We start from the raw sequence: 22,598 nt of genomic DNA, 5'->3' as shown, positions 1-22,598 counted from the left end.
CCAAAAGGTGACTTCCCGGGGTAGAGGGGGGCAGTCCTAAAAATCAACCCCTCCCAGGGACTGGCTCGGCCCCATGGAGGTCACTGTGTTCGTCCCTCTGCTCCTGAGAATCACTCTGGGTGGATTGGGGCGGGGAGCAGATGGGGGAGAAGACCCTCCCATCTCAGATTCCTGACTGTGGGCTCTAGCTGATGCACAAGATCTCACGAGTGTCAGGCTGTGGTTACCACCTCCTCCTTTTTCTCCCAAGGTTCCCAAGTACATTCCATCCCTACAACACCCAAGAGAAAGAGAGGCCCGTTTCTACCCACAGTTTCATATTTAGGACTTTTCTCCTGGGACGGCTCTCCTCTACCAGGGCGCCCTCTGGGGTTGCTCAAGAGATCCGTTTTACCCCTACCTTTCCTCTAGCCAGACCACGTGCTCCCAGCCAACTGTCTGCAGGGAGAGCCTCTCCCTCTTCTGCAGTGTCGGGGGCGGGGGGGCATGTCATGTCAAGAGAGTTCTCCAGCTAAGTGGAAGGTAGAAAGGAACAAGGGAAGCAATGGCCTCACTCCCGCCCAAGCAGAGTTTCCAAAAGTGCTGCCTTTTCAACCACTTTTAAGATCACATAAATTGACAAGATGTTTGTGAAGATAAGGGCTTCCTGGTGGCTCAGAGAGTAAAGCGTCTGCCTGAAATGTGGGAGACCTGGGTTCGATCCCTGAGTCGGGAAGATCCCCTGGAGAAGGAAATGGCAACCCCCTCAAGTATTCTTGCCTGGAGAATCCCATGGACAGAGCAGCCTGGTAGGCTAGAGTCCAAAGGGTTGCAAAGAGTCAGACACGACTGAGCGACTTTACTTTCACTTTGTGAAGCTAGCTAGGCTAAAAGACATTAGGGCAGTGGTTCTTAACCTGGGGGAGGTGGAGGATCATACACTCATCTGTGATGGCTCTGATAAAACCTCTGGACCTCTCATCAGCAAAATACACGGATGCAGACACTTAGTTTCAGGGTGTAGCATATCCATGGACCCTGGGCTCAGAATCCCTGCAGTATAGAGGAAGTAATATGAGAAAGTCAGACTGTGAAACAAGGACAGTCCAAGAGTCCAAAGTGAAGTCTAAAAGTGGCACTTTCTTTTTTCTGACCCCTCAGCCCATAGTGCTCATGCTAAGTCACTTCAGTTGTAGAGAACTCTTTGCAACCCCATGGACTATATAGCCTGCCAGGCTTCTCTATCCGTGGGATTCTCCAGGCAAGAACTGGAGTGGATAGCCATTCCCTTTTCCAGGGGAACTTCCCGATCCAGGGATCAAATCCACATCTCATGTCTCTTGCACTGGAGGCAGATTCTTTACCACTAGGGCCATCTGGAAAGCCACCAGCCCATGGGAAAGACCCCATGCTCCCCCAACTCCAGGGCCAGACCCTATTCTCTGATTCATTCCCCTTGGTGACATCTCCAGTTTGGAAGACACTAAAGGGCTTCCCTGGTGGCACAGATGATAAAGAATCCGCCTTCAATGCAGGAGACCCAGGCTCAATCTCTGGATTGGGAAGATCCCCTGGAGAAGGGAATGGCTACCCTCTCCAGTATTCTTGCCTAGAAAATTCCATGGACAGAGGAGTCTGGCCAGCTACAGTTCATGGGGTCGCAAGAGCCAGACATCACTGAGCAACTAACACATACACATACATAAAGGGACATAGGTTCCCACCTGACCCTGTTTATCTCATCCATCTGGCCTTACTGTTAAGCTGGGTTACCCTCTCAGCTCCCCGCTTTAAGCCTCTGAAACTCTCAGCTCTTTCACACAGCAAGGAAGCCAGGGCTCTGGAGACATCTCTCTCCCCTAATCAGTTAGGCTGGGTAGGTCACTCAGCATCCTATACTCTGAAAGTCCATCTGGGGGACCCTGCTTCTCTGATGGCTCCTGGGCCTCCTGGTCTAATCCAAGTGTCTCTCACTCTTCATCCCAGTGCTCCAAACTTCCAGCTCTCAGGGAAGTATCAGGTTGCCTTTGTTGAATGTCTGCATATCTAAAATCCTCATTTACATTTTATATCTTAGATTCCTGGGAAACAAGTCAGAGTCCAGCCCCATTATTCTAGAGAAGGAAGCATTTACCTGCACAGCCCCCACCAAAGGTATAATGGGGGGTGTAAGGAGGCATGTTGTGTGTTGTCGTTCAGTCACTCAGTTGTGTCTCACTCTTTGCAACCCCATGAACTGTAGCACACCAGACTTCCCTGTCCTTCACTGTATCCTGAATGTTGTGTGTGTCCTTCATGAAGCTGTGTGTCTAGGAGGGGACTGTGAGCTTCCTTTATTTGGGGTATATCCATGTATACTCTGTGGCTCAGGCGTGTCCTCTACCTGTTCCATTGTGTGTTCACTCAAAATGTAGTCTTTGGGCCCCTGAGTCTGTTTGGAATGTCCTCAAGTCTGTTGAGCAGATCCTTGAGGGTAGATGTGCTTCTAAGGCCTCAGTTTCCCTATTTGTAAAATGAAGGTGCCCCTTCACAGGACGGCTGTGAAGGTTTCAGGAGTAAATACAGGTCAAGTCTTTGCAGCAGGTCACGGCATGTGGATGTGCTCAGTAAATGTTATTGCTGTTGTTCAGCCGCTCAGTCATGTCTGAATCTTTGTGACCCAATAGACTGCAACAAGCCAGGCTTCCCTGTTCTTCACCATCTTCCAGGGTTTGCTCAGACTTATGTCCATTGAGTCAGTGATGTCATCCTACCATCGCGGCCTCTGTCATCCCCTTCTCCTCCTGCCTTCAATCTTTCCCAGCATCAGGGTCTTTTCTAATGAGTCGGCTCTTCACAATTAGCCAAAGTATTGGAGCTTAAGCATCAGTTCTTCCAATGAATATTCAGGATTGATTTTCTTTAGGATTGACTGGTTGGTCTCCTCACTGTCCAAGGGACTCTCAAAAAAGTATCCTCCAACACCATAGTTCAAAAGCATCAATTCTTCTGTGTTCAGTCTTCTTTATGGCCAACTCTCACATCCATACATAACTACTGCAAAAACCAAATACGTATAGCTTTGACTATATGGACCTTTGTCAGCAAAGTGATGTCTCTACTTTTTAATACATTGTCTAGGTTTGTCATAGCTTTTCTTCCAAGGAGCAAGCATCTTTTATGGCTACAGTCACCATCTGCAGTGATTTTGGAGCCCAAGAAAATAAAGTCTGTCACTGTTTCCATTGTTTACCTATCTATTTGCCATGAAGTGATGGGACCAGATGCTATGATCTTCATTTTTTGAATGCTGAGTTTTAAGCCAGCTTTTTCACCCTCTTCTTTCACCTTAAGAAGCTCTTTAGTTCCTCTTCGCTTTCTGCCGTCAGGGTGGTATCACCTGCATATCTGAGGTTATTGATATTTCTCCCAGCAATCTTGATTCCTGCCTACGGTTCATCCAGGCCAGCATTTCGCATGATGTACTCTGCATGTAAGTTAAATAAGCAGGGTGACAATAAACAGCCTTGATGTATTCCTTTCCCAATTTTGAACCAGTCCATTGTTCCATGTTCTGTTCTAAATGTTGCTTCTTGACCTGCAAACAGGTTTCTCAGGAGGCAGGTAAGGTGGTCTGGTATTCCCATCTCTTTAAGAATTTTCCACAGTGTATTGTAGAAATGTTAATAAAAATATTATTATTATTATTATTATTTGGCTGAACCTCATGGCACGTGGGATCTTATTTCCCTGATCAGAGATCAAACCTATGTGCCCTACTTTGAAAGCAGGGTCTTAACCACTGGATTGCCAGGGAAGTCCTTAAATGTTGGTTATTGTGATAAGATTTCCAACAGAAACTTCCAGCCCCTTTATTCCTTCCTTTCCCCAATTGTCTCAAGCCCTGGAAGAGGCTCAAATGTTTCCCCTGGAGGTGTCACTGCTCTGAGCTTGGATGTTGAATCAGAGGCCAATGGCAACAGCAGCAGTATCCTCTTCCATTCAGCCAGCACTCTGAGCCAGAGCCAGAGTGGGAGGGCCCCTCAGCCATAACCCTGGATGAGGAATGGAGAGGAAGCACTTACTGTCCAGGGAGCCAGGGGCCCTCCAGAGAAATGGAAGAACTCAGAAACATTGGGTATCCTTAAGAGATCCCGGGACTGGAGAGCTCTGTCCAGGATCTGACAGAATCTTCTTCATTGTCATGGAAACTACATCACAGCTGCCTTCCTGGAAGAACCCTCCGTCCTCCTCCCCCACTTCTCTTGACTCAGAGGCATAAGCTCCTCCCTAAACTGGTCCCATCTAGCTTAAAGTTGGGATTTGCTTGGGCTTGTCTCTCCTTTCTTGGGCAGGGTTTCTGCTAAGCTCAATTAGTTTGGTCTTTATTGTATTAATATTACCTATTCACTGAACAAGTATTTCCTGGGACCCTTATAAGCATGAAGTAGGCTGGGGAAAGATTTAAAGAGGCAAATCAAATGAGATCTTCTCCAGGCCCTGGAGAACTCTCCAATCGATGACCATGTAGCAGAAAAAGATACCAACAATAGAGATATAGGCAAGAATGTTGTAGTGTCTTTAAGGAACTGATTAGGGCTCTCTGGAAGGCTTCCTGGAGAAGAGAGGCAGTAGGCATGAGTCTTAAACATTTCAGCTGAAAAGAGAGGGAAGTGAGGACTTCGCCAGTGGTCCAGTGGCTAAGACTCCGTGCTTCCAATGCAGGGCACCTTGGTTGGATCCCTGGTCAGGGAACTAGATCTGCAACTAAAAATCCCACATGCCTGCAACTAAGATCCAAGACAGCCAAATAAAGGAATATTTGTTAAAAAAAAAAAAAAAGAGAGGAGGAAGTTTATTTTCATTTGCCCGGGACCATCTCCTGAAACCAGCCCCAAACAGGTGCTAGAGGTTTGGTGCTCTAGTCCCAGTTCTGACCCTGACAACAGATTTCATGTATCATTTCCTTCTTTGAAGTTCCACAGCCACATCTGGAAAGTGGGGGGTGTTAGATTAGATGAATTTTGAAAGCAAGCCTGAGGTTTGGTCAGTCTCTAGTGTTTATCACAAACAGGTAGGAAACAAAATCAGTATTGTCACAGAAAAAAAAAAAAAGACCTGGGGGACTTCAAGTTCTATGTGCCCCCGTGGCTCCAGCCTAAGCAGCCCAGCTCCCATCAAGTGTTTGTCTTGGTCACAGCTTCCTGTGTGGCACCCAGCACTGTGTCTGGCACAATAAATGTTTATCAAATGAATTACTAAATGAATGAGGTGACAAAGACTATGAGAAGCTTGTTGGCTAGAACTGAACGCAGTCCTGCTCTCAGATCATCAGCTCTCTGGGTTTTTGCTCCCTAATACCCTGTGTATGCTCTCAGGATAAGAGGAAAGATAGCAGAGAGAGAACTGCACTTTCAGAGGTCCAAGCCGGGCTTCTAGTTTCTGCTTCAATCAATAGAAAGTGGGTCACAGAACAGCTCTGCAAAGAACAGACCCTTGAGGAAAAGCCTGGATTCTGTGCCAGCTTACATTTATTGAGCGCCTACTGTGTATCAGTTGTTGTCATATACCTTTAATTCACTTAATTGTGGCCTCAAAGGGCTATACCGGAAAATGTAGAGGGTGGGGGCTGCAAACTCCAGACGCCCCGAGTGGCCAAGCCACCGCCCCTCTCTGAGTTTTCATTTTCAGTCTCTGTAAAATGCAAACAATAGAACCCCTTCGCCAGCTTATGGGAATGAAATGAGCACGTGGAAGCAGAGAGCTTCATAAATGCTCGTTATTATTGTTCCTCTGGGCATGCAAGTCCGCTCGCCTCCCCCCAGGGCGCACACACAGATACATTCACACTCCCACGTACACGCGGATGCACAGAGACGTGTGCAGACGCCAGCCGGAGGAGTTAGCAGAGCATCAGGGTCACCACCGAGTCCCACAGAGAAGCCGTCGGGTCCTTGGCTTCCCTCGTTTTCTCTCAGCTCTTTATGAATGAACTCCGGCCGCAAGGAGTTTATTTTTTTATGAATGGGAGCCCAAGCAGTGAATGAAACCGGGAGCCAACCCCTGAGTTCTCATTGGCCCCCGCTGCTGGGAAACTCCGCCCCCCCGGCTCGGCAGGGCGAGTCTCGGGATTGGCGGGCGTGCCGGGCCCTGGGGTTTCATTCACAAAAGTCAATGAAACAAAGGGAGCGGGGTGGGGGGTAGATAGAGCCAAGGCAGAGGCGAAGGAAATGCACCAATCAGAGGCTCCCCCGGGCTCACAACTGTCGGCGGCGCCCGGAAAACAAGCCGGTGCGCTAGGGACCCGGGGCCGGGGTCGCCTAGCTCCGGCCTAGCCCCGCGGCCCTCGGTGCAACCCAGGGGGGATGCTCGGGACCCCTCGCGGCTCCAGTACAGACGCCCGGGCCTCAGGTGAGGCTACGGGAGGGAGAGGGAGGGAGAGTGTGATTCCCAGCGTCGCATCCAACACTCACCACACTCTCACCGCCGCCTCCGCAGATTCCAGGGCAGGGGGTGGGAGGCGCTGGGATTCAGGGTTGGAGGGGGCGCCTGAGTTGTGGGCGTGCGAAATGGTGCGCGCCTCGCCTGCTCCTCCGCGCGCGAGCGCACACTCGCGCGCGCGCATACAGACACACACACACACACACACACACACACACACACACACACGTCTTATGTAACCAAGTCTGGGCAAAGCAGGGCTGCAGAAACGGCGACCCTGGTTCCCAGGAGCAGGTGGGACCTCCTTTGGCGGGAGGGCAGTGTGGCGGCGCTAAGCTCTGCAGGCGGAAACCTCCCCATCGCCTGAGTGAGTCGGAGAAGTTTTGCCGTCGGACCCGGAGCCTCGGGACTGCCCCTCCCTGCCGCCCTCACCCACCCCCACCTCGCTGCCTTCCCCAGACGGTGTGCGAACGCAGCCCCCCCGCCCCCAGGTCTCTGCCCCCGCGCGGGGCCCGGGCCGTGTGGCCGGAGGGAGCGGCCGGATGGAGCGGAGGATGAAAGGCGGATACTTGGACCAGCAAGTGCCCTACACCTTCTGCAGCGTGAGCGCCGCGCCGGCCTCCACGCCCGCCCCCTCCCTGCACCCGCCCCAACCCACCCCGCAGCCCTAGCGGGGTCCAGGGCTGCCCGCCCCTGAGTCACCCCGGGACCCCAGCCCCGCCCCCCAGACCAGGCGGCCTCAGGGTGACTCGGGGGCATTCTTCCCCTTCCCCGCAGAAATCGCCCGGAAATGGGAGCTTGCGCGAAGCTCTGACCGTCCCACAGGGGAAGCTCATGGACCCGGGCTCCCTGCCGCCCCCCGACTCCGAAGGTAAAGAGACAGCGAGACAAAACGCGACCCTGCCCACCTCACACATCCTGAGGGCTGAACCTGGAGCCTTCGCCCTTCCCCCCGCCAAAAAAAATTGCCCTCCAAGGGACTCTGTTCATTCTCCCCCAACCCCCAAGGGGGAGGTCACTGGGCTCCTTAGGGTTCCCCACTCTCTCCCCGCCACCTCCACCTCACCTTCTCCATTCCATTATTCACCCCCTCAGATCTCTTCCAGGATCTAAGTCACTTCCAGGAGACGTGGCTCGCTGAAGGTGAGTAGTTTTGTGACCTTTTCTATTATTGGGGTGGGCGATGCTGTCTACCCCTAGTATTCCAGCCTAGCTCACTTCCTCTCTTGCTGGCCTCCAGGGCCTCTGCAAGGCCCCTTCCCCAAGTATCCTGCCTTTCCACTCTTTCCAGCGCCCTGTGTGGATACTTATATTGATATTTATTTTCTCTGCCCAGAGCCAGGCTTGTGTAACTAGGCCTGGGGATGAATCAGACCATTGTGTGGGGTATTTGCTTATTTGAATGGAACTTGGCCCCAGGCCCGTTTTCCTGGTTGAAATTTTCATTTGCAAAGTTTGTTTGGCACCAGCCCCCAGGCTGAGGTGTGTGTTAGGGTTTTGGGGCGGGGGAGTGAGTGTAAGAAAAGGGAGAAAGAGAAGGAGCAATTCATTTGTTACCTATCTTCTGGAATTGCCGAAACATTCATTTTTACCCCCTTGGTTTCTCTTCTTCCCAACCCCCAGTACCAAACGATTTACTGTCTGAGCCAAAGGACAACAAGTTTAAATAATTCTTTTTTTTTTTTTCTTTTTTTGCATTACTTTGGCAAAGCAGCCCAGGGCTTCTCCCCCAAATTGCCTTGATTGTAATTCTAATGGCAGCCGATCCTCCCTCCTCCTTCCGTAGGCAAATTGCTCCTCCAGTTTGCTGGGGGCGGGAGTCAGGGGTGATGGTGGAGGGGGTGAGCTGCGAGCTGGCTGGAGTGGGGTCAGTAGCTGGGCCTCTGAGTAGGGAGGTGTGTTCTAGAAGGTCTCCTAGTGGGATCCCTTGGTGTATTTGGGTAGAGCCCAAGGGTGTCACTAGCAGGTCTGCAGGTAGGTGGCTTTTGGTGTTGAGACAGTCTCTGAGAGGGAAGGGTTAATACCCCCATCTGAGGGTCCCTTCACTGTAACACTGAAACCCAAGAAACCACAGCACTAGGAACCCCTTCTTAAGGGCTTTTCTCTTTTTTGAGCTCTCCCCATCCCTCCACCCGTGTCTCTTGAATGACTTCTTAAAACTCAAACCCAGCTCCTCTAGAACCATCTTTAAAAGCCTGGAGTAAAAGGGAAAGACCCCTGACTAGACAGACTAGATCTATTGTGACCGCTGTGGTATCCCCCTAAATATATACGTTAGCAAAATGACTAGCATGGAGCAAGCACTCAAGACATTTTGGAATTCAAGGCTCAACGTCCTCATGGGTGCTGGAGAGATCTAGGGGCTCTAGGGAGATTGTGGCCGTCTTTCCTGATTCTGCAAGCCCTGTGTGCCCAGCTGTGAATTACAAGCAGAGTTATGCCCAGTCTGCCCATCCTGCCCATCCTCCGCTCAAGGTTCCGGAGCTGAGCTGGAGCTAAAAGAACGCAGTGGTGTCAGTTTCCAGGGTCTCTCAAAGACTTCCTTTCCTAACGCCTGATTTCTGTCTGGCTTGCCAGGCTCCTGTCTGTCCAGCTGAGGGTCCCTAGGCTCCCCTAAGTGGGCAGCTCCTGGGGCTTGTGATCTAGGGGTAGGCTCAGACGTTGGCGTTTCGGAAGCAGCAGGGTTTGGGATGGGAAGGGGAGGAAAACATTCTCATCTTCTGTCAACCTTGGAAGCCCCACCCCTTGGCTGTGGGGGTCTAGAAATTGTACTTGTGTCTATCTGCATGTGTCAGCGTGACAGCCAGTGTGTGTTTCACGCTGCTGCCCTGGAAGTCCCTGTACATTTAAATCCAGTGGGTGGGGAGGTGGGGGTGGGGATTGCAAGACGCAGGTTGGGTGGGGGGGAGGCGCTGGGATCTCCTTGGTTCCCTCTCCTTCCTTCTGAGGGAGCAGCTCAGGTTCCCAGCTGGCGATGGATGGCCAGGCCTGAGGGGGGGATGCTGTGGCCGATTGCTCCTTCTCGCTCTCTCTGCGGAGACAGATGCAGCTGCCGGGGCCCTGTCCCCCTGCACCGTCCCAGCACCACCCCAGCCTCCTCTCCTGCCTCTTCCCACCAGGTCAGTGACCCCTGCAGCCCAGAGGGAGCTTTGGGGTGGCAGGGAGGGACTAGTTCCTTTGGAAACTTGCCAGCGGTGGGGTGCGTAGGACTGGGGGCCGGAGCTTGATTTCTCCCTAAAGCCCCAATTTGGATTGAAGCCGTGGGTCCTTGAAGTGTGGGTGGGGCTGTGAAGAATTAGGGGGACACCAGGTTGGATTCTGGCGGAGGTGGTTTTGGGTTCAGTATCTGGTGTCCAGGCAACATAGAGGGTGAGGGTGAACGGGGGTCTGTGGAGGCAGCTCAGACATCTTTGGATTGGGGGTTTTCTAGATGGAGAGAGGGGTGGGGTGATGTGAGGCTAAGAAGGTGTGCCTATTTTCGGGGTGCCTGGGAATCTGCTGAATTGCTGGAGAAAGAACCGGGCTACTGCAGGGAAACCCCAGGCTCAGACCGGCTGAGCCCAAGCTGCGTCTGGTTATTGTCAAAGATGTGCTTCTGGTCGAGGGTTCCTTTCCGGGTTTGTGGGGAGCCCTCTGGAACCCTCAGAGGCAATGACTTTGGTTTCTTGGTGATAAGGAACATTGACTCTGGGTCATGTATGTTCTTTGTATGAGGCAGGAGTCCATACGGGGTCTATGGATTCCCACAAGCTCTGTGGAGAGGTTGTAGGGGTCCTTGAGCCCTCCGATATGTGTATAAAATCGATGAGGATGCAACATACACAAAGGAATGTGAATATTTCTAAGAGAAGGATCCATAGCTCCTATGAGATTCTAAAAGGGGTGGGTCTGCGCTCCCCCTTGCATAAGAACCATCGGTCCCAAGTCTTCCTCTGAGATCTGCAGCCCCCTTGTCCTTTGGTTTTCCCTGTTCGCATTTGTAAATCCAAAAAGAGATCCCATGTGGATGTGTTTCACCCGTGTAAAGCCGTGAAGTAAAAGGCAGTTGGGTGTGTGTGAATCCATGTGTGTGCACGCTGGGGCTCAGCCTGTCTGTGAGAAGAGATGGGGTTAATTCCCTCCTCTGGTCTTCCCTAGCTACAATGCCTCCTTCTATATCTTTCTGTCTCCTCCCCTTCCAGAAGGCTCTTGGGGACAAATGTCCCCTCCATAGATAGAGAACTGGTTCCTTCCAGGATGCTGCCAGGGTCGGGGCGGGGTAAGGGGGAGAGGCCAGTGGTGACAAAATGGAGAAGCTCCGGGGGATGCCTCCCCCCATTTCCACTGGGGCTCCTTAAGAGGCCCCTCTGCCCTGTAATTGGACCTTCGGGGAGGGAGAAGGTGATGGAGTATATATTGTATAGGTGGGTGGTTTTCTTGGGATGGGCTTCGCTACTTGGCTGTTTGCACCTACCTGTTCTCCTGGAGCCTAAGTGGGAAGCCCCTAAGCCCCTTTTCTACTGACTCCACTCCCATTGGAGGGATGTTCCCTAAAATTCTCTTTCTGGGCATTATGCTGGCTTGGCACCTTTCCTGTCTCCTCCTTAATCCTCTGCCATGTCCCCAGGCAGATAAACTCCACCTTGGTGCCAGGATGGAGTTGGGGGCAGACCCTGGCACACTGGCTTGGCAGCCTAAGCTCAGCCAAGTCAACAAATAAATAAAGAGTGGCTGACACTCGAGACCAAACATGGTCATTAGAAATTCTCCTGCTCTCCAGGAACACGAGGCTCTGTGTTCCTGTTTCCATCCTTGACAGTCTCTGAGCGATGGAGGGCAGCCCTGTCCTGCCCTTCTGGGAGGAGCTGGCGCTCTGGGGAGGGGCCAGGCAGGCATTAGGGTTCACACCACAGCCCATTCTTGCCTTGGCTGATCTCTCCTGGCCTGGGATGAGGACAGCACCACCTCTTTTGAGGTATTACCAGGGTGCTGGGGGTGGCCTCCTGGACTCCTTGGGGATTGGGGGTTCTGGTCAAACTTTCAGGCCTGAGCCAACAGGAAAGTCAAGATGACCCCAGGGTTCTCTACCATCATGTGACCTGGCTTGTGACGCCAGCAGGAGATGCCCCCAGCCCATTACCTCAATGGAAACTGGCAGTTAATGAAGCCCCAGAGGGGGCCCAGAGTGCGTCAGCCTCCCCCATGTGCTGACCTCTCCCACCCTGGGGACCCTTCTTGCCCAGGTAGCAGGGAGGGAAATAGTGTTCATTTTGCTCCTGTCACCCCCATTCTGCCCGTCTGGGGGGCTCTCACCTATGGTTGTGCCAAAGGGCACAGCAAAGATGGGCTTGGGTCTTACCCCCCTGGGCAGTTGAGGTTTTGCATCCTTCCTTTTATCCAATTTTCCAAACCTGCCTGTTCTTAGGGGCTACCAGGGGCGTGTGTTAAAATACAGGTGCCTGGGACTTCCCTGGTGGTCCAGTGGTTGACTGAGCTTCTAATACAGGAGGTGAGGGTTCGATCCCTGGTTGGGAAACTAAGATTCCATATGCCTGCCACACAGTGTGGCCAAAAAAAAATATAGATAGATAGACAGATACATACCCCCACCCTGGGCCTTTGGAATGACTTTCCAAGGGTGGGGCCTGGGAATCTGTTTCTAAGAATGTCCCAGGCTTCTTGATTGGGGCCAGTTTGGGAACGGTTGCCTTTGTACCCTAGTTGCGCTCCTAAAAAGATGTACTGTGTTGGTTTTTTGTTTGTTTGTTTTTGCCAAGGGATTTCATGCCCTACTGATCTATTTGATCACTTCAGAATTGTTCTGTGCTGATTTTTCTTCCATAAGTTCTTTAGGGGCTGGGGGTCTCCTGATTCTTAAACCCTTCAGCCGTTGGGTTCCCTCTGTCAAGAAGTCACCCATCTATAAATGTGTATTTTCTTTTATTGTTTCTTATTGAAGTATAGTTGCTTTACAATATTGTGTTAGGTTTCAGGTGTACAGCAAAATGATTTGATTATACATATATACATGTGTGTCTATACCTATATTCTTTTTTTTTTTCCTTATAGATTATTACAAGATATTGAATAGACTTCCCTGTGGTACACAGTAAATCCTTGCTGTTTATTTTATAAATGATAGTGTGCATCTGTTAATCTTATATTCACAATTTATCCCTCCCCTTGATAAATGTGTATTTTAAAGCACTTGACACCTCTGATGTCTTAAAGCAAGTTGATAAAGAATCCACCTGCCAAGCAATTGATCACAGCCTTAAGCATCCTTTGTGAGATGTGTTTTCCCTGGAGGACCTGCCTCTAATATTACCTGGTGGTGGAGAGGGGGCCCTCAAGGGGAAGGAAGGGCTGGTTGATTAGGATCTCCTTAATTCTTGCTCCCAGGCCCCTGTTGCTCCCACTGGCCTGAGGACAGGGGTCATTGTATGTTTATTCATATAGTCTACAAATAATGTATTGAGTGTCTATTCTGAATGGGACTCTGTTTCAGGGGTGCTTGGGAGTCAGACAAACAAGACAGATAAATCCCCTGTCCTCAGCAAGCTTAACTTCTTTGTAGAATAGATGGATGATAAATTACACATAAATTACATATGCATAAATTAAATTAATGCTTTCAAGAAGTGAAAGCATTTCTTATGTGCTTGGGAAAAAATAAAATAGGGATGTGATCAAGAGCCAGGAGGGACCAGTTCAGTTTGGGTGGTCAGAGAAGGCCTCTAAAGGGCAAAGTGAGCTAAGACTTCAGAGGCCAGAAAACAACAGGCCAGGATGTGGGGAAGAGGGGTCAAGCTGATCAGGACCCAGAAGGAGACCAGAGCTCTGGAGGGTAACAGGCAAGGAGAGGCAGGTCAGAGAAACAAGCAAGGGCCAGAACTTTCGGGGCCACGGAGGCCAAGGGCAACGAGTTTGGGGTTCATGCTTTAAGCAAGGGAGAGAAGTGATTGGATTTCTGTTATAAAAGATCCCTCTGACAGCCATGTGGAGAGTAGAAGTAGGGAGTTCTGATCTGAGGTCATGGCTGAAATCCAAGGAAGACAGTGGAGCCTTGGCCCAGGAGGGAAGCCATAGAGATTAGGGTGTGTTCTGTATAGACTGGGACGAGTGACAGTGTTCTCCAGCCATCTCCTTGTATCCCTCACCTTTACCAGCCATTTCCAACTCTCCCGTCATTTTATCCATGAGCTTTCCCATTGCCCACTGAGAGCAGCCTACAGGGGACGAAAGACCTGTTTCTGTGGGTTCCATTGCCTTACTTTCAAGCCACTCTCTTCCCAGACTATCAGGAAGTCCTTCTTGGTGTCTACCCTTTCCCTTCCTGCTGTGATCTATTTATTTCTGAGAAAGGGGCAAAAAGTGGGCAAAGATTCTCAGGTCAGCAGAGGTACTCAGCTGTATCCCACCTGAAGGAGTTGGCGAGGCCAGAATAAGAACTAGAAATCAGAGCCCGGATATCCAGTCTGGGGGCCACGGATGAGCTGTTGTGCTATTTTAGTTTTCCTGCCTAATCCCCAAACCCAGCTCCACCCACACTGGCACCCTGGGAGTGCTCCTCAGAGTTCCAGTTTAGGAAGCCCTTCTCTCTCCTAGTTGCACATCAAAGGGATAAAGCACCATGACCGCCTGTGACCCCAGCCTCCTCCTCTCCCATTGTCATACTCTTATCACCTCCTTGAACCAGTCTTTTCCTTCTATTCCATCTCCTTTCCCAGGCTCTAGATTTCTACCTTTCACCTGGGAAGTTCTGGGCCCTGCCCAGATTAAGAATCTTCCCATGTGATTCTAAGTCCACAGACTCTCATTCCTTGTCATGCCTGCCCATCCCAGATGTGACTCTGCTTTGAGGGAACTCTGTAAACTCTGAGGGGCTGGGTTATCTTCACTTGAGAAAAATGGAGGGCAAAAAGACAAAGCACCTAAGACACAACTCTGGAATCTGCTCAGACGGGTTCTGAGAACTGCAGCCTTCCCTCCAGGGTGTTAAGGGAGCCCCGAGAGGGAGGGTGCTAGGACCTGGGTGGAGTTACTTTCAGTCCTAGGAAAGCTGTTTGCCCCTTCTGGCTGGTGCTAATCTGCAGGGTTGCAATAATGGAATCTGCCAGGGCTGCCATCGAGGGCCCCCAGCCCAGACTCACCTCTGACCTCTCTCTGCAGCTCAGGTACCGGACAGTGATGAGCAATTTGTTCCTGATTTCCATTCGGAAAACTGTGAGTAGAGGGCCCTGGGTAGAGGGGATGGGGAGTAGGGGAGGGCAGGAAATGAGTCATAGGGATAGAGGATCACAAAAGATCAACTTGTTCTGTTCTCTGAAAAAAGGGTGAAGGGCAGAGGTCCCCATTCTTGGGTTTGGACTCAAAAGGCCCAGCAGTAACTGGGAGATGAAAACTTTAGTGCATGTCGGGGCTTGCCCATTCTAGCTGTGTGACCTTGGAGCAGACGCTTCACCTCTCTGATCCTTTCCTTATTTCTGAAACGAGGGGCTTGGACCAGTGCAGTGGGGGCCAGTTCTGCCATTCTAAGTTACTTGTGCACAAGTAGGGATGACTTGGCACCTCAGGAGACCAATGTCTGTTGACATTTGGGGTTGTTAACAGCTGAGGGTGCAGTGCTGTTGGCATCTAATGGATAGAACCAGGGAGGCTGCTAACATCCTGGGATGCTCAGGACAGCCCCCATGACAAAGAATTATGTGGCCCAAATGTCACTGGTGCTACTATTGAGAAACCCTGCTTTAATGTCTGATACTTAGCTTTCAACGGTCTTAACCAATGAAATGAAGCAGAGCACAAATAATCCACAACAGAGCAGTAGATTGTGGGTTTTGACTCACACTTGCAGTCTTGAAACCAACTCTTTAATGCTCGGCTTGGTGGCTGGAGTTGGCGGACCCAGCAGGGGCCACAGGAAAGGCCAGTGTTCTTCACGGATAATTAGGAGTGTGTGTATGATGCTAGTCAGCTGACATGCAAGTGGGCTAATATCCAACCTTAACCAGAAAAAGAAAGATGCTTTATAGCCCCAAATAAGAAAACATTCTCTCCCTTGGAATTTTCCAGGATGGTCAGGAAAACCACAGGCCTTTGGTTGGATGTGCTTGCTCCTACAAAGGTGTTTTGGGCAGGGTGGGGGTGGGTTGGGGTTGCACTAAATGTTGAACTTTAGAGTTTTTTGGTTCATACTGGACATGAGCCAAAAGTATAAAACGAGACATAATATAAATAGCCGGACTGTTCTTAGAAGTGTCTATGATTCTTCTGACAATTGTGACCCAGAGAAGGGGGATGAGGCTATACCAGCATCCAACTGATGGTTAACTAGCAGATGTCAGAAGGCAGCAGAAGCTCTTCCTGCCTCTCCTGTGACATTCTCTGGCCTCGCTCTGCCTCCCCCAACCCCCACAGTAGCTTTCCACAGCCCCACCACCAGGATCAAGAAGGAGCCCCAGAGTCCTCGCACAGACCCGGCCCTGTCCTGCAGCAGGAAGCCCCCACTCCCCTATCACCATGGCGAGCAGTGCCTTTATTCCAGGTGAGCCCTAGCCCCGCCCTGGGGAAGGAAGGGTTGGATGGAGGGTTGGGGATGGGCACCTGGTGAGCAGTGGCAGCATTTAAGATGCATATTAGACAATAGAAAGGATTTCTGAGCTCCGGTAATAGGGTAATATAGCTCAGGATTTCCTGAGTAGTTAGGATGAAAAATCAACGGGTTCAAGGGATGTATATTAAGACCAGGGCAGGGGCTTCCCTGGTGGTCCAGTGGTTCAGGCTGCACTTCCAGTGGTGCAAATTCCATCCCTGGTTGGAGAACTAAGACCCCCCACCCACATGCCTCACGTTGTGGCCAAAATATTAAAAAGAGCAGAGTATTTCCACTGGAGAAGCCACTGTCTGACCCTGCCCAGTTGCTGTGGGCTGGGGAGAGTTGTTTTCAAAATTACACCTGGCTTTAGGATTAAGAAAGAAAAAAAAGTTGATTTGGGGCAGAGTCTGGCACCCTGGCACCCTGTCTTCTCCCATAATCCCTGTGACCTGACTTCCCAGGGAATGAAGGGTTCAAAGATGCTTGCCCAGCTTCCCTGCCCCCTCACCCCTGTCTCCCTCCCCCTCACCTCCAGTGCCTATGACCCCCCTAGACAAATCGCCATCAAGTCCCCTGCCCCTGGTGCCCCTGGACAGTCGCCCCTGCAGGCCTTTCCCCGGGCAGAACAACGGAATTTCCTGAGATCCTCCAGCACCTCCCAGCCCCACCCTGGCCACGGGTACCTCGGGGAGCACAGGTAAGGAGACAAGGAGAGCCGCATCTCACCAGTTTTGCTCTTGAGTGTTCTTCACTGGCCCTTAAGAGACCTGGCATCGGGAAAGGTGAGGGTATTGACCTCTCCCTGCCCCTTCCTTCACCCCCGCCCCCCACACTCTGTAAGCTCTGAGAGCAGCAGGCACAAGGAGGCCTTCTTTTATTTTTTAATTATTTAATTGGAGGCTAATTACTTTACAATATGGTAGTGGTTTTTGCCATACATTGGCATGAATCAGCGATGAGTGTACATGTGTCCCCCATCTTGAACCCCCCTCCCACCTCCCTCCCCATCCTATCCCTCAAGGTTGGAGGACTACTTTTAATATTCTCTTCTCTTCTTTCTCCATCCAACCACATGCAGCTCCATCTTCCAGCAGCCCCTGGATGTCTGCCACTCCTTCACACCCTCTCAGGGAGCGGGCCGTGAACCCCTCCCTGCCCCCTACCAACACCAGCTGTCGGAGCCCTGCCCACCCTACCCTCAGCAGAGCTTCAAGCAGGAATACCTTGACCCCCTGTATGAACAGGCCGGCCAGCCAGCAGTGGGCCAGGGTGGAGTCAGTGGGCACAGGTACCCAGGGGCGGGGGTGGTGATCAAACAGGAGCAGACGGACTTCTCCTACGACTCAGGTAAGAGACGCTCCCGGGAAGGGGATAGAGGAGTTTCAAGGGGATTGTCGGGTGGGGTGGCATGTGATCGAGTGGACAGTGCCGTTAAACACATGTCTCCCCTTCCTATCCTTTTACTAGTTGATATATTCAACCCATGCACCTACAACTTCTTTTCATAGATTCAAGAAGAGCTGTCCCTTTTCAATCAGCAGATTTATATTTAGATAAGAGATAAGTGAGATGTGCAGGTCCTTGCCTTCAGATAGCTCGTGACTTGATAGGAAAGTTAAGGCATTTCTTCCCATTTCTATTTAACGGGTGTTTGGGGGCTTCCATACCTACTGGGATGGAAGTACTATGCCAGGAGCATGAGTGTGTGCAGTTGGTAGACACAGATGAATAGGACGCGTCATTGGTCCCTGCCCCACAGAAGCTTAAGAAATACAAAGGGATTTGAACGAAGAGAACATGAACTTGAACTAGCCAGGCTCACACTTCCCAATTGGAAGGCAGGGTTCAGGTGTGGTTTCCACATCCTGTTTGAGCCTCCTAGTTCAAACAACCCACCATCCTGGCCAGAGCTGGGGACTGGAAGTAGGGACTACTTTAAATTCTAGTTCCACCTGGTTGTTGATGGAAATGAGATGCACTCAGCCACGGTGTTCATAAACAACAGCTACTGCTCAAAAGCCCAAGCAGCCAGGGAAAGGCCCAAGAAATCTTGTCTCCTGTTAACATTGTCATTCGTGTGTGTTAGTCACTCAGTAGTGTCCAACTCTTTGTGATCCCATGGATTGTAGCCCACCAGGCTCCTCTGTCCATGGGATTTCCCAAGGCAAGAATACTGGAGTGGGTTGCCATGTCCTCCTTCAGGGGATCTTCGGACCCAGGTGTGGGTTTGAACCCAGGTCTCCTGCATTGCGGGCAGTTTCTTTAAAATCTGAGCCACCAGGGAAGCCCCAAGTTAATTAACATTGTTAGCAGCTCCAAATTTGAGTTTATCTGCCAACTTGCATTAGAGAAAAAAAATTTCAGAGTCTAGATTAGGCTCAGAGCTGCCTAGAGTGTTTGAATTTCCCTTTTCCGGGTGTCAGTCTTTTAGAGGTAGAGGCATGAGCCCCAAATCCCCCAGGCTGCCTGAATCAGAACCTGAAGGGAGCCCCTCTCCTCCAGCCCAGAGCCCTACGCCTGAGCCCTGTCCCCGCAGTGAGGAGGAAGTAGCAGGGAGACGCTCTTGTTCGCTGACCTTCAAAGGAGGCAGACCGGAGGAGCTCCAGTTACATGCCCTTGAACTCCTGCCCCTCCCCCTTCAGCTTCCTCTGAATGGAGTCAGGAATTCCATTCACAAAATGGAGGCTCGAATGAGCCCACCCCCCCGCCTCCTCCCGGAGGTGTCAGGTTTCACCATCTCATTCATAAGTGGGAGTGAAGGGGGTAGGGCAGGAAGGGGCTGGCACTTGACAGGCTGGCTGCACCACAGTGTCCTCCAGGTGGGGTGTCAATCCTGTGGAATGGAATGAAATAGAGTGGACTGTTTTACTGTCAGAGCTAGAAACAGAGGGCCCGGCCGGGTGTGCCCACTGCCTTTCCCACAAATAGATACATATGTGTTTCTTCTCCCTGCCCCCACACCCCTTTCCTTCCTCCCTCCCTCACACCCGCACTGGGCTGGAACCTGCCCTGCTGACCGGACGTCAGCCCATTCCAGGGGAATCTTAGCCTGGGACACCGAACCCTTTCCCCGGAGGTTCATCTCTACCCTCCTCCTCCCCTCTAAACTCACAGGAAACAGCTGCTCCTGGAATCCGGGGCCTTGTGGAGCAGCTTTGCCGGGCCTCAGCTGCTGCCATCCAGGCTGTCTGGCCCAGCCCTCAAGCTGAGGGCTTCGAGCCTGACAGTCCCTCTGGGTGAACTCCACCCGCCCCCGGGACCTGGGGGTAGGCGGGCCTCTGGGGAAAGAACTGGAAGGCAGGCTGGCATGTTCTTGAATGTGTGGGGACTGCCGCCCCAACCCCAGCTACCTCCAACATCTCCCTTCTTTCTCCTCCCCCCAGATGTCCCTGGGTATGCCTCAATGTACCTTCACACAGAGGGTTTCTCTGGGCCCTCTCCAGGTGACAGAACCGTGGGTAAGGCAGCCCCCTCTTCCTCCCCTGCCAACCCCTCCAAGTTGGAGGACAGAGTCCTGCTGTGGGGGAGGGGTTCCTGGCCAGGAGTCCCTCTGGACTCTCTGGGGTCTCGTATCAGCGAGCCCTCAGATCTGAATGACCCCCACACTTCCTCCTCAAGGCTATGGCTATGAGAAACCTCTGCGACCATTCCCAGATGATGTCTGTGTCGTCCCTGAGAAGTTTGAAGGTCAGAGAAGTGACTGCTCGAGCCCTCTGTGTCCCCCCAGGAATCACATTTCATGGGAAAGGGGCTGGAGAGACCCCTGGGGAGAGGGGACGGGGTTGCTTGGGCCACCAGAGGCACAAGCCCTCCACCTCTTTGTCTATGTTCCTCAGGAGACATCAAGCAGGAAGGGATGGGAGCCTTCCGAGAGGGACCACCCTACCAGCGCCGGGGTGCCTTGCAGCTGTGGCAGTTTCTGGTGGCCCTGCTTGATGACCCGACAAATGCCCACTTCATTGCCTGGACCGGCCGGGGGATGGAGTTCAAACTAATTGAGCCTGAGGAGGTGGGCCTCTCAGATGTCTCCACCCCTCCTCCCAGCAGCGCTGGGGGCTGGAGATAAACCCTGGGAACTGGTGACATGTGCCTTCACCAGCACTGCTGCTTTATTTAACCTGAATTCCTGCCAAACTGGGGTCTGCAGGCTGGTGCTTAGCTGCAGGGCCAGCTGAGCATGTGCTCCAAGAATCTCAAGTACTCTTTCTGACCTGCCCCCCATATTTCCTCTGCTGAGCTGCCCTGGCCATCCCCCAACTATCCCCTGTCCCCAGGTTGCCAGGCTCTGGGGTATCCAGAAGAACCGGCCAGCTATGAATTACGACAAACTGAGTCGCTCACTCCGATACTACTACGAGAAAGGCATCATGCAGAAGGTCAGGGGTTAAGGGTCCAAGGACAGGGTGGGTGTGGGCTTCCCTGGTGGCCCAGTGGCTAAGACTCTGCACTTCCACTGTAGTGGGGGTGGGTTTGATCCCTGGTTGGGGAAGTTCTGTATCCTGTGAGGTGCAGCCAAAAAGAAAAAAAAAGACACAGGAGTTGGGGGCAGTGGCTGTGGGAAGGTGCTGCGGGTAGGAGAGCATCTCTCAGCAAGTTTGAAGGAGCAGATAATGAACCAGTCAGAAGTCCAGAAATTATGGACAACCCTAAGATTTTCCTCTCTCAAAAAAGTGATGAGCAGTAATGGAAAAGAACTGTGAAGGGAGGCATCTTCTTAAACAAAGCAGCAGGAGGAACCCACACATCTGCCTGGGCCTGCAGGGGGGCTGCTTTTCCACCCCTACATTGACCCAGCCCTCTCCCCCTACAGGTGGCTGGCGAGCGTTACGTGTACAAGTTTGTGTGCGAGCCCGAGGCCCTCTTCTCTCTGGCCTTCCCAGATAATCAGCGTCCAGCTCTCAAGGCTGAGTTTGACCGGCCGGTCAGTGAGGAGGACACAGTCCCTTTGTCCCACTTGGACGAGAGCCCCGCCTACCTCCCAGAGCTGGCTGGCCCTGCCCAGCCCTTTGGCCCCAAGGGTGGCTACTCTTACTAGCCCTTCGCAGCTGCTCCCCTGCCGCTGGGGCTGCTGCCTGTGTACATAGTTGAATTTGGTGTCGGGGAAACCCCCACTCCAAAACCCACAGATGTCTTTGGAGTAGATCTCCTCTGCCCATCAGTCACTCCGGCCCAGACTCTGAGCTGCTCCCCAGAACTGATGGGAAGGGAAAGGGGAGACTTCAAGCGTGAAGGTGTAGCGTCTGGGAAATTCCAATGGGGGCCTCACCTCTGGCCTTTCTAGGTAGGTCCTGCTTAGAGGCCAAGCCCAACTCCCTCTCCCCACTACAGAGAACATGTTCGTTCTCTTCTGGGGGACAGAGGAGCTTCCCCACTTCATCCCGTTGGAGGCGGGGGAGGGACATTGAGCTTTCCTGATCTCTCATGTTAGGGAGACAGCCACCTGGATCCTGTGCTTCCCTCCAAGCTGTGGCCCTAGAGGGTCCTTCTTGGCAGTTCTTGGTGCTCTGTGTTCCCAGGGGCAGGGGCAGGCTGGAGTGAGGAACCTGGGGTAGGGGAGGGCTTGCCAGGTAGAGGTGTTGGGGGGGCTAGCCTCTGCTCTAGGGGCCTCTGCCTCTCCTCTGCCTTTTCCTAGGCCCAGGCCTGGGGTTTCACCTCCACTACATCTGCCAGATCCTAATAAAGGCCCCTGCTTCTCCTGTGAGTTCTCCTGTGTCCTCTTTGCTGCCATGGGAGAAGGATCTGGGGTTTCAGAGACACATAACCAGAGTTTGGGCCCTGGCCCTGACACTTAGCCTCCCATATGGGTTTAGGAAAAACAAATGACCTCATTTTTCTCTGGAAAACGGGCTCAGTGATAGCTGCTCAGACTTCTCCCTCCCAGGATTATCAAGAGGATTGTCTGAAATATCTCATGTATTGATGGGCAGCCATCTCCCTGTCCAGGTTAGGGGAAGGGGGACTGATGAGAGCCTTGAAGCCCTCCTGGGGCTTCCTTAGGCAGGGTTTGGTCTGTGGTTTCTGTGATCACAGATAAATTCCCATGACCGTGCTACCCATGTGTATAAACCCCAATTGTGTGTCCCCTCTCCTGCTGTGGCTCCAGGTCACTGTTTTGCTGAAGGTGGGAACACAGTTTGTATGGAGGGGAGCGGGAAAAGTCAGCACCCAGGCAAGAGGGTACAGGGAGGCTGGAGCAGCCCTGAGCCCTGGGTCCCGGCCAGTGAGGAAGAGCATGCCAGACTTTCGCAGGAAATGGGAAGGGAAACAGCATGGATTCTCCTTGCTCAAATCTGGGGGGAGAACAGAACCCTGGGCCACGTTTCAGGTTGGGAGGTGGGAGCCCAGGCTGAAAAAGTGGTGACATCTAGAAAGGAAGTGTGATAAGAAATATGACAGGGCCTGTGGAGGAGGGAGGGGCAGGATGGGCAGTCCCTGTGTAAACAGCGTCCTAGGAGCCAGATTCAGGTGAAAACAGGTGCTCTCCATCCAATTACATCAGAACCGCAGCGAACATCTGCATTGAGGCGGGGCCAGCCTAACCACAGCTGACACTTCACTCATAGCCCCTGTCCAGTACTCAGGCCAAGACTGCAGGAAGAGATGCCTCTTGACCACTGCTGCT

The 22,598-nt window shown here is 52.1% G+C and overlaps 1 protein-coding gene across 8 annotated transcripts; it reads left to right on the top strand.

The window, feature by feature from the left end:
- Window positions 1-6,152: 6,152 nt before the first annotated feature.
- On the top strand, window positions 6,153-21,677 carry ETV4 (ETS variant 4). Of its 8 annotated transcripts, none has more exons than XM_027517041.1 (13): window positions 6,153-6,369; window positions 6,859-7,001; window positions 7,177-7,270; window positions 7,495-7,542; window positions 14,551-14,604; window positions 15,802-15,925; window positions 16,512-16,673; window positions 17,055-17,323; window positions 19,360-19,434; window positions 19,595-19,663; window positions 19,813-19,985; window positions 20,251-20,352; window positions 20,787-21,677. In XM_027517041.1, exons 1-13 carry the CDS (start codon window positions 6,324-6,326, stop codon window positions 21,009-21,011), a joined length of 1,584 nt encoding a protein of 527 aa, XP_027372842.1. In that variant the 5' UTR covers window positions 6,153-6,323; the 3' UTR covers window positions 21,012-21,677. The 8 variants fall into 8 exon arrangements, with proteins under 8 accessions (XP_027372842.1, XP_027372843.1, XP_027372844.1 ...); XM_027517042.1 differs by having other exon boundaries at window positions 15,799-15,925; window positions 16,530-16,673; XM_027517043.1 differs by having other exon boundaries at window positions 6,154-6,369; window positions 6,891-7,001; window positions 15,799-15,925.
- The last annotated feature ends 921 nt before the right edge of the window (window positions 21,678-22,598 follow it).

This window comes from Bos indicus x Bos taurus, chromosome 19, assembly GCF_003369695.1.
Source record: "Bos indicus x Bos taurus breed Angus x Brahman F1 hybrid chromosome 19, Bos_hybrid_MaternalHap_v2.0, whole genome shotgun sequence".
Classification (NCBI taxonomy): Eukaryota; Metazoa; Chordata; class Mammalia; order Artiodactyla; family Bovidae; genus Bos; species Bos indicus x Bos taurus.
Note: the sequence above shows the minus strand (reverse complement) of the source record. Positions and strands in the feature narration are given on the sequence as shown.